The 11593-nt window shown below is 41.6% G+C and overlaps 1 protein-coding gene across 1 annotated transcript in view; it reads right to left on the bottom strand.

The window, feature by feature from the left end:
* Positions 1–5161: 5161 nt before the first annotated feature.
* The window catches only part of SHISA5 (shisa family member 5), a 75575-nt gene continuing 69143 nt past the window's right edge, over positions 5162–11593 (bottom strand). The window contains exon 6 of the mRNA XM_030569328.1: positions 5162–8597. Within this exon, the coding sequence (XP_030425188.1) occupies positions 8518–8597 (80 nt within the window). The 3' untranslated portion in view covers positions 5162–8517. The remainder of the gene's footprint in view (positions 8598–11593) is intronic.

The following is an 11593-nucleotide window of genomic DNA, read 5'->3' as shown; positions in this document are numbered from 1 at the left end:
TCATCTAGTCCAACCCCCTGCTCAAAGCAGGACCAATCCCCAAATAGCCCCCTCAAGTATTGAGCTCACAACCCAGGGTTTAACAAGCCAATACTCAAACCACTGAGCTATCCCTCCCCACTTTAATCTTTTGTGGGATTAAAGTGGGAAAAGCCTGCTTCATGTGGGAAAACTAGGTCCCTTTACCTGCCTGGGGCAAGTGCTAAAGCTAGAGCAATCTCTTTGCTGCCTATGTACAATACAGGCAGCCATTTCACATGGTTGGGGGTGGGAAATGTGTTCCTAGCCTGGTCTCTAACAGACAGAAAGTGGCCTTTATATTGTGGTTGGTGAAAAAGAGGGAAGTGGGTACCCAGAGGGAGAGGAAAGAAGGTGGAAATGGGGGAAGAAACAAGGGGCAGAGTAAAGAACTGAAGAAGCGGTACTGGGGGAGCTAGGCTTAGGATTCGAATGAAGTTGACTTACTTACTTACCAATGGCAGCTGCAAACCCCTGAAGCGAGGGGTAGTGATGAGGTAATTGGGTGGCTGTGGGTGGAGGCAAGGATGGGTGGCTGTGTGGGTGGAGGATAGGGGGGTGGAGGCAAGTTCACAGACCCTCTCATGGTAGAAAGCGGAAAATGTGTTTGTGGGGAGAAGTAATGGAGAAAGGCAAGAGCACTTGTCTTGCAGAAAACTTAACAGCTGTGAGACCCCTTTATAGTATTTATTGTCATACTTATGCCTGTCATTCAAAAACAGGCAGTGAAGGTAGGTAGTAGAGTCAGGGAGACATGTCTAATTCTAGCACTAACTTGTGCTGGGTGGCTCATCAGAGTAAGGGAACAACTTCCATTTTAAATAAAGGCCTTCAGGCGGCCCTCTTTCGAGTGGGTAATGGTATAAAGTTAGTATTTACATTAGTGCTAGAGGCTGGATACTAGCACTCTCTTATGCCTCCATATGCGGCAGAGGTGGTTACTGCCCTGCAGTTCCCCCCCTCTTAATTGTTACCATAGCAGCTTCTTTCCTCATGGTGGGGCATGGGATGGCAAGTGCACCAAAGGGCTGTAGAGCTTTTGATTTCAGCAGGGAAGTAAATTTTGTTCCAGTCCCCCATGGACAGATTGAAACATGTCCCATGGCTTCGAAGCTGTTCTTGCAGGGGAAACACTTGCTGGAGCGGCTCCATTTTTCCTTTACTCACCGAGCCACTTGTGAGTATGGCCCAGGTTCTCAGTGTGCAGGGCTCTGCAAAGCAGCATGCTTCTGCCCTAGCAGTGCAGTGGAGGGAGGAGTTTTGTACCTTAGACCAAAATTAAAATATTTAGTTCTTGAAATTGTTTTACACCCAGCTGGTAACCCTTGGCCAAACATGCAGGTACCAAACTAAGATATTGGAGGGCATCCTCCAGGGGCTCTACACCAACTGTGCAATAGATTGTTGGGATTAAGGCAGAGAAATCATAGATTATTAAGGTTGGAAAGGGACCTCACAAGATCATCTAGTCCAACCCCGCTGCTTAAAGCAGGCTCAATCCCCAAATGGCCCCCCTCAAGGATTGAACTCACAACCCTGGGTTTAGCAGGCCAATGCTCAAACCACTTGAGCCTATCTCCCCCCCAAAAAAGGTGGAAATATACCTCTCTCATAGAACCTGATAAGTCATTGAGTCCTAGCCCCCTGGCTTCACTAGCAGGACCAAGTACTGATTTTTGCCCCAAATCCCTAAGTGGCCCCCTCAAGGGCTGAACTCACAACCCTGAGTTTAGCAGGCCAATGCTCAAACCACTGAGCTATCCTTCCTCCCCTAGCCTATTCTGTGTTTTGCAGGTTCTTACCCCTGTAGGAGACTATGATGGGTTGTCACCCCCAGGGTGCAGTTTGGGAGCCATAGCAACTGCTTTGCCCATTGAGCTGGGATGGCCCTGCTCACACTGGTTTGCTGGAGACATAGCCAGCCTCACCAGGCCCTCATCACCCAACATGACAGCAGGTAGCACCACATACCCCACTGAGTTACCTGAGTGTTTAACTCTAAGCCACTCAAAGAGAGCCAAAGCCAATTTCCCAGCTCCCCAGGCTTGTACCCACTGCTAGAGTATAAACCCAGAATTATATAATCTTACACTGCACAGGGATCTATATAGGGTAAGTTCATTAATATAAAGTTCAACCTCCTAAATGTGGGGAAAGATATGTAACAACAGTTGCTCACAGAGCTGAGATTTTCCCCAGACATTTCACTTAAACGCAGACTGGTTTAGATAAAACTTAAAACAAGTTTATTAACTACAGAAAGATAGATTTTAAGTGATTGATAGTCAACAGATCACAGCAAATTACTAGCAACTAAACAAAAACGCAAATTAAGCCTAATTACTACATGCGATTAGGATCTGAATTAGCGATTTCTCACCTTGACTCATGATAGAAGCAGTCCACCAATTTCCGTACACAGGCTAGAAATTCCTTTAGCCAAGAACCAGCACTTCCTCCAGTTCAGTTGTGTTCTCAGGTGTTTCCAGGAGATTTTTGTTTTGGGGAGTGAGTCCCAGGAATCACACACCCTACCTTATATAGCTTTTCCATATGGTGGGAACCTTTTGTTTCAAATAGGGTGACCAGACAGCAAATGTGAAAAATCAGATGGGGTGGGGGGCTGTAAATAGGAGCCTGTATAAGAAAACGACCCAAAAATCAGGACTGTCCCCTATAAAATTGGGACATCTGGTCATCCTAGTTCCAAACTCAGTTCCAAGTTCAGCGTATGGAAAAGTACAGGTACCAAAATGGAGTTCAGTGTCATGTTGGTCTGGTCACATGCACTTGATGAATCACAGCACCCATTACTCAGGGGCTCTCTCGAACATTCTCAGGAAGGCTGGGGGGTGGGGAGGAGATAAGCACCTAATGCATTGTTTTCCCATTTGGCCCTTACCTTGATAGACCCATTCACCGTAACCAGCTGTCCTAGACTGGAAGCGTCTTGCCTAGTGGGTGTACCCACATGTAACTACATTTGAAATAATGATATAGTCAATTTCATAACTTGATACAAAAATTGATACATGTCACATACATATGATTTGCTGAATAGGATGATCTAACTCTTTCCAATGACACCTCACAAGATGCATCTTGTACCAGATGCGTAATTACTATATCATCATACAATACGAGATGCAGTGTCACAGATCTTTACTCCTGTTATCTGCACTAGCTGGTTTCCAGGTATGCTTAATTTTAGTGTCTTTTATCCAAAGGAACTCAAACTGTTTAAACAGACTTTGTGAGTGAGGGTGTATCCCTACTTAACAGACATAATTTGAGAGGAACAGACTCTAGATCCCAGCCTAATTTAAACTGACAAGTTATTTTACATACCAAGTTTTGATACTAAGTTTCCACATTGGGGAAAATAGGAGAAGTAGTAGTACTTGTTTGGCATAGCTTCTCTGATTTTTCACCTCAGTGTCCCATTCTCTCCTGTCTATGGATTTTGAGACGTGCCAACTTCTTCCATCAGAAAATTAATGCAGAGTGTAATATAAGGAACAGTTGCTTAAAATTATGAGAGCCTCACCTTTCTCTTTCAACATGGTGAAAGGTGCAACATGCCTCATCTTTCTCCTTCAATATTTGAGGCTAACTAATTGTATTTGGAAGCTAGGTGTTCCTCCTTTATACAATATTCTGCTTATCCATTTTAAATCGTCACGGTTCTTTGAAACAATGAACTGCTGTCAGGGAAGACAGGGCTTATAAACCAAGGGCCAGGTCCTGCCTCCTAGTTCCATGCCTGGAGATGATCTGAGCAGCACCCGTTCCTTTCAAATTTTGGTCATGTGGCAAAAAGAAAAACTACTGTAAAATTATGAAAAAAATAGATGAAGGAAAGAAGTTAGGAAGAAAAGCATCAGCTATGACTTGGTAGGTAAGTGGCTGACAGAAAATTGGTTGAATTTACTGATTTATTACAATCTCAGTAGACTCACATACAGTTTTCAGCCTAGACATTAAACAAGAATGACACTAGCTACCTGAACTCTGATTAATTTTGGGATTGGACTGTACATATCTACTGACTGTCTAATATGTCAAGAGCAATTTAGTTGAGAGGACAGTGTGAAAAAGTTTCTACACTTCACGTGTACACTAATTATCAAATTATATACAAAACGTTGCTATATTTAAGTGGAATGAGATCAGTGTAAAATTCTTGATTATTTCAAGGTAAATAAATGTCTACCTAAAAGCAAATCTTTTAAAATTAGAGACTGGGGGAGTCTGATAGTTCAATATGCTAATGGGACACAGACCCTTCAGTTGTTATTAACTCAAGACTTCTCAGTGACCTATATGAAATGAGTGGGAAGTCTAAATTCAATTTCTAGAACATAGTATCCATATTACCAAACCGCCACCTCAGTTGGACAGATATATGCTCTTCTAGGCAGAATTAGAAAAGCTTACTACTATGCCTTGTTTACACTGGAGTAAAAGGTGCGTTAGATCAAATGTTTTAACATGGAAGAGAAAGCACACTGCTCTTAACACATGTTACATTGGTCAAGTTGAAGCATGGGATGCATCAGCTTTAATCAGTCAGTTTAATGTTTGTTTAACTGTAAATAATAATTGGAGATTACCAATCTCCTAGAACTGGAAGGGACCTTAAAAGGTCATTGAGTCCAGCCCCCTGCCTTCACTAGCAGGACCAGTTTTTGCCCCAGATCCCTAAGTGGCCCCCTCAAGGATTGAACTCACAACCCTGGGTTTAAGCAGACCAATGCTCAAACCATTGAGCTATCCCTCCCCCCCATATACCCCATTGTCTATACTAGACTTTCTCAAAGTGTTGGAATGTGTTGGCTAATACATTCTAATATCACACCTTTTAATCCTAATCCAGATAATGCTTTACAGATGATCCTTTTAGATTAGATTTGAACAATATTGTCAAAGTAGCAGAGAAGTTTGGCCTGCCTCTGCCATGCCCATTTTTGTCTAAAAGACAAGTCTGTAGTGGCAGCAACCATAAGCAATATATTCACCATACAAGATGACTAGAAATACAAATGTTAGAACTGTCAAACACACTGGAGCAACATGTAGCTAAACAGGCATACTTCTAAATGTGACAATTTCAAAGTAATATGAAAACAAAATGGACACTATATACTTCAGACATTTCCATTTATTATAAATAGATCTACAGACTTTATTCTAGTTCTTCTGAATACTTCTCACGTATAACTACAAACTACTTATAAAGCAAGATTATAATTGAGGAAAAAAACTAAAGTATATGGTAAATTAGTACAAGAGAATATTCTACTGTATTTAAATCACTAGACTTTTCAAAATAAAGGCACTTAGAGTTTATAAAAACAAAACACAACTTTTGAAACATGTAAAGTTTGAATTCCATTCCCCCTCTCCCTTAACACTATCAGTTTTACATTTGCAATGTATAAGCTACTTTTGACTGACATGTTATCAATGCATAAAATAGACTTCATGGGCCAATTTCTGCTCTTAATTACACCCACCATTAATATAACTACACAAGTTACATAGAAGCAGAATTCACTGCGTTACATGGGAACAACCGATTTTGGTCCAATGTCAATCTTTTAGCTATGATTAATATTAACTATACACTAAGAATGAGAAACTGAGTTAAGTACTTCTATATGAAACAGGAAAATGTATAAATCTGCACCCATTTCCTCCTCTTTCACCCTGTCCAGCTCAGGAGTAATTAATTCATTAAGCAATTCTTCATTACTAACACACAGCTCCCATTAACATACACACAGTGAGGAAAGGATACCACACATGCAGTTCCTATTCCACCCCTAATTACACAATATCTTCCTCTCCTAGGATAGCAGGTCTCTCTCATCATCCTGAAATTATCCTAAATGTCCATTGTACAGTATCTGGTCCATAATATCTCTACTATGGATCCTTCTTATATGGACCATTTTCTCAGGGCTAGCAGATTGTAAGTCGCATAGGCAGGGTATATGCCTATACACAAAGTTCACCTTATGCCATGCTCTCCCCTTAAATGTGAAAACTCAAGAAGAACAGTTGTGTTCAAAACTGTACCACACTGTGGTACCACAGCTCAATGGAGTTACCACTTTAAGCAGAAGAAAGGACAAAAATGAAGAGGCCACAGCTTTGTAATCAGACAGAACCAAACTACTATGGAAAATCCCAGCCCCAACTCTGAGGACCTCAGGTCATCTGTGCTGAACAGCTGCCCCTTTCTGTTCTGCCTCTACCCTGACAGCTGTCTAAGCTGGTTGCTGTGACCATCTTGGTCCCTTCTACTGTGCCTCTGCACTCCTAATTGTCCAGCCACCCACACAGGTAGAAGCTACAGAAAAGGAATTATGCCAGAAAACACTTCAGAAAATAAGACACATGGAATTTCTAGGGGAACATACCACAGCAGAAACTCCTCAGCTTGTCTCCCCCTTCCTCTCCAGCTGTTCCCACACAGCTCATTTACAGTGAGGTGCTACCCCATCTTTTGGTTGCGAAGCAGGGAAGAAAATGCACCGTGTAACTCAACTCCCCTTTTGTGCCTGTTTCATGGCCCCATTTAATGTTATTAGCACAAGTGCTACCCTTGGTTCTATGTAACAAGGCAGACACAGGGTCTCCTATCAGAATACTGGACAATTGCTGAAAGGTTGTGAAATTTCCTGAAGACCATCTCAAACAAAGGTTGAAAAATCCAGGCACAGACTGCCTTTCAATTTCTATTCCCACTGTCTGATACTACGTTGAAGTATGGACAAAGCTGTTTTTGACAGTTAGTTTCAGTCTCAGCCATTCTACAGACAGAGGCAAGATAAACAACACTATCTGTGACAAGATCATGTCTGTACAAACAAACTTGATATATATATTTTAACCTATCACAAGTACATGACCCAAAAACAAGCAGCTTGTAAACATCTCTAAACAAATGAAACCAGAATGAGAGTAATGTCATAATATTCATCAGTTCAGCTGCATTGAAGTAATAGTTAAACTGATTAGCTTCATCACTGGACAATAAAGCCTATTTCAATTTTAGAGAAGAGTTGTTGAGGGTTTTTAAAAATCAGATTGTGCAGTGTGTCTAAAATCGTGACTAGTTTGGTAAATACAAGCTTTACAATCGAAAGTAATGCTGTGACTGGTCACAATTGCAATGGGTTATAAAAGTCAACATTTTAACACGAAACTTTTATAAGACAACTTTTTTTCCCTGTACATGTGCAATTCTCCCCAACATAAGCTCCTTTGCCTCTCTGGGGCCAAATCCTGCCATCTTTACTTAGTCCGAACTCCCATTACACTCAGTGGAAATTGGGAGGCTAGCCGGATTTGGTCTTTGCTGTACAGCGTGTTGAGATTTTTTCCCCCAGTATTTTTGAAGTCAATATTTCATTTTATTGGAAGAAGTATCTTCCTTATAAAGTTTCTATCTTAGCGTAAAAACACACACAGGATATCTAGGGCTTGATCTTGCTGGCAGGCACATGGGGTACATCTCCATTTCTCTTAAAATTAGCTACTGCACACGTGAGTGAGCAGGATTTAGCACTGGGTCAGACTGCTCTTCTGCAAGTTTGAGAAGCAGTGTTTTCATCACGGGGACAATGCATGGTTCTATCAAGGTGAAATTTTTTTTGCACTATCATCAAAACGTAGTCAAAAATTGCAATGATGAAGCAAACAAATTCTCATCCAATAGTTCTCATGCAGCTTTCTTAGGTTTTCAGCTTTTTGACATGTTTGTTTAATTGAACAGTGGAGGGTTGGTTTGTTTTTTGCCAGGGATAACAGAGAATTAAATAAAAGAAGTGAAAAGACACCTAGTGACTTGACATGTTTTTAGCTTTAAAATTGGAAAGGAATAGATCAAACCCCTGCCTGTTGGGCACAAAATAAATGCAACCAATGTGGAAAAAAGCTATTGGAACATGTTCCACTATCCCTTTCTGAAGACAATTATATTCCAGCAAAGGAAATTTCCCTTCTAAAATCACTAAGTTAAGTGTAGCTTAATTCATTATGTTAATTTGAAAACAGGAAGATCAAATTTACTTACATTTTCTGACAATTAGGTTTATATTTTAATAATATGCAGATGAATGCTACAGCTTTGGGTGTTTACAATTGTTTAACTTATTTCTGATCATTCGTTCTGAATACCCTTCAAATTCTTGCACAATACATATTACCATGCTTCTTATATCTGAACTATTCCCTTTTCACCTTTTTGTCAATGGAATTTGAACAAGTTCTCCTATTGTATTTGCTTGAGGTATGGAGTGAACTTCAAGTGATACATTCTTTTGCATGCTGAGCTCAGTGTATTTTAAAAAGCTACTGATTTAGATTTCTCTCTTTACAGAGAGATGAGGGACTGCTGCATTTTAGGAAAATGTGCTACAGCTGTATGGTGTAAACAGCACGTTATACTTTACAAAAAAGTTATGCACAGAGGCATAATAGAAAATCCATTCAATAGATAGGCTTCTGAGGGTCCATGTAAGCAGGATTGTAGGGGGGTTGATTGACTGGGTAGGGCGCTCCAGCACCAGCTGCAAAAACCAAAACAAAACAGGTATCATATCAGTGTTCTCATTCTATACTTACTTTTCAATGATAGCTCTAGTTCCTATTGCATAAGTTACAAATTCAGCTTAGGTTGCATTTTAGTTGTGTTGGAGAATAATTTACTAGCGATAACTTGAAAAATATTCACACTCAGAACTGAGCCTGGAAGCTCTTTGGAGCAGGCTGTGTGTGTCTCCCTTTGCAGCATCGAGCACATTGTTAGGACTTAAATAATAAATCCTCCTCCTCTGTAGGCTGCAGCTCATTACGGAGTGGCATGTCAAATATCAGTAAGCAGGTGCAACACTCCATTGGTTAGAGGGCAGCAGTGCACATACTGAGACAGGCAAAAGTTAACGTCATGTAGGTAAGCGAAAATAAGCCACTGGATGAGAAGATAAAGGATTGAACAATATTCCTCAGAGGGTGGAGAAACAGGATATCTTCCTGGGAGATGCTCTCCTAATTGATGCTATTAACAATGTGTTATTTAAAAAAATATTTTTAAGTAAAAACCCTACTAACTTTCTACCCGAGACAAAAATATCAACATTTTATGTAATTTAATTTTTTTCGATACTGATTTTTCTCATTGCATAACATTTTCAGCAAGTCTATTCAACTTCCTTCAGCCTCAAAAACAAGTGCTGTTCTTGGAGGGGAAAAAAAAAAAAGGTAGCCTCAAATCAGGACCTTTCATTTGCCTCTACAGTCTAGTCCAATCTCCTTTGAGTTATGACTGTTTTAGCTGAGTGCTTTTCAAATTAATTTAAGTCCACGTGTTTTTTTTCCCCTACACCCCACAGTCAGCAGGAGCTTTTTTGGCTGGTGTTATATAAAGTTATGTCACAGTATGGACATTCTGTTTTATCTGAAGGTGCTGAGGTACATGGCAATTCTGATGTTTTCTAGAAACAGCTTCCGCAGTAACGGGGTAGTTGCTGAGTAAGCCGTCTCCAGCACTCTGACTCATCCTTAATATGAACAGTTTAATTGTTCCAGGGAAACACAGGTATTGTGAGATATGATGATCATAGAGCATGACATTATCTTTCAGGTAATCTCCCCTTGTTATGATTATCCTAATTCCTTTGTTACAGCTTCCTCAAGTCCCAACTTGTGCTCAATGATGCTGCCCACTTCCTCTTATGTACAAAGCAGCACAACCATAGCCTCTCAATCTTTCATCTCCACTGGAAGGACTTGTATTTTACAATCCAGCTCAAGGCTGCCTTCCTTGTTTTCAAGACCTTCCTTGGACTCTAATTCTAGTTCCCAAACCTTCCCTCCTCCTCCTACTCATCGCCCCTTCTGTTTAAATATTGGCCTCCTCTCAACTTCATTGTGAATGGTATAGAGGAATCTGCTTTTTGCAGATTCTGTCACCTGAAACATCTTATCTGTAGAGCTCTGCCCAATCAATTCTAAGTTCCAGCACAATTTATCTCTTCTCCTTTGTCTACACTTCCTGATGTTTTTGTTTCTGCTGTTTTTCTTGAATTATTTTATTTACTGAGCATCCTGAATTAAAAATATTGTACTTTGAAAGAATACTCAGTGTCAAGTATCAGAAGGGTAGTTAAGTTAGTCTGGATCTGTAAGAAGCGACAAAAAGTCCTGTGGCGCCTTATAGACTAACAGAAATATTGGAGCATAAGCTTCTGTGGGCGAATACCCACTTCGTCAGATGCATGTCTAAGTGTGCTTGTTTTCCATGGTACTCAGGATAGGAAAATATATACATACTTACATAAAGTGTTTTTCCATTTAGTTGGAAGGTCCACAGATATTTTATAGAGAATTTTCAGCCAAATTGCACTTTGCAAGATGAGCATCTGTTCTCTAAACTACAAGCAAGTTGAAGCCCCATTGTAAGCCATCTGTGTAATTTTCCATTTGTAAGTGATCCTAACAGTGGTGACTGGCAAGAGACGCATATAGCACATAGAGCTATAGCTCTGGTTTACACTACAGAGTTAGGTTGACACAAGGCAGCTTACATTAACCTTTATAAGTGTCTACACTAAAATTTCACTCCCGCTGACATAACTCGTCTACTGCACCAACTTAACTTCACCTCCATGAGAGACGCAGAGTCAATGTCGATGTAGTTAGGTTGAGGCAGTGTCAGTGTAGACACAGCATTGCTTACGTTGACTGTTGTTGGCTTTCAGAAGCGATTCCACAATGCCCAACACTGACAGGTCAGTCTGCGCAAGTGCTCCCAGTGAGGACGTGCACCGCCAACACAAGGAGCAAATCGTAGAAACACAGAAGCGATGTACTTACTGAAGTGGCTATATGCCGCTGCAAATTAGGTGAACTTAATTTTGTTGTGTAGACAAGCCCTTAGAATGGATTCAGATGGTACATTTTTAATCTATTTTACTTACAAATCCCATTTGGATAAATACAAATGAACAGATAGGGTGCCTGGGCAAACAGACTGGTGGTGGTGCTCATGCGTACAGGGCCGGTGCAACCGTTTAGGCAAACTAGGTGGCCGCCTAGGGCATCTAGTGGTTGAGGGCGCCTAAAAGCCCACTCAGGTGAGGAGGTGGAGTGGAGGTGATCTGGGGCAGGGGGAAGGCCACTCACAGTAACGGGGGGGAGGGGCAGGGAAACTGCTTCCCGCCCCAGATCACCTCCACTCTGCCTCCTCTGCTGAGCACACAGCCCCTGCTCTAATTCTCCTCCAATTGGCACTGCATGCCTGGGAGGGGAGGAGAATTAGAGCGGTGCTGGCATGCTCAGCGGAGGAGAGCAGAGGCAGGCTCCGCGGGGAGGGTTAGCTGCCTCGGCAGACGATGTTAGCTGCTGCGGAGGGGGGCGGGGTTAACTTCTGTGGGGGGGGGGCTCCCTGGGCAGTGTTAGCTGCCGTGGAGGGGGGTGGGGTTAGCTGCTGCAGAGGAGGGTCTCCCCGGGCAGGGTTAGCTGCCGTGGAAGGGGGGTAGCTGCTGCGAGAGGGGGCTCCCCGGGT

This window comes from Gopherus evgoodei, chromosome 7 (assembly GCF_007399415.2).
Source record: "Gopherus evgoodei ecotype Sinaloan lineage chromosome 7, rGopEvg1_v1.p, whole genome shotgun sequence".
Lineage (NCBI taxonomy): Eukaryota > Metazoa > Chordata > Testudines > Testudinidae > Gopherus > Gopherus evgoodei.
Note: the sequence above shows the minus strand (reverse complement) of the source record. Positions and strands in the feature narration are given on the sequence as shown.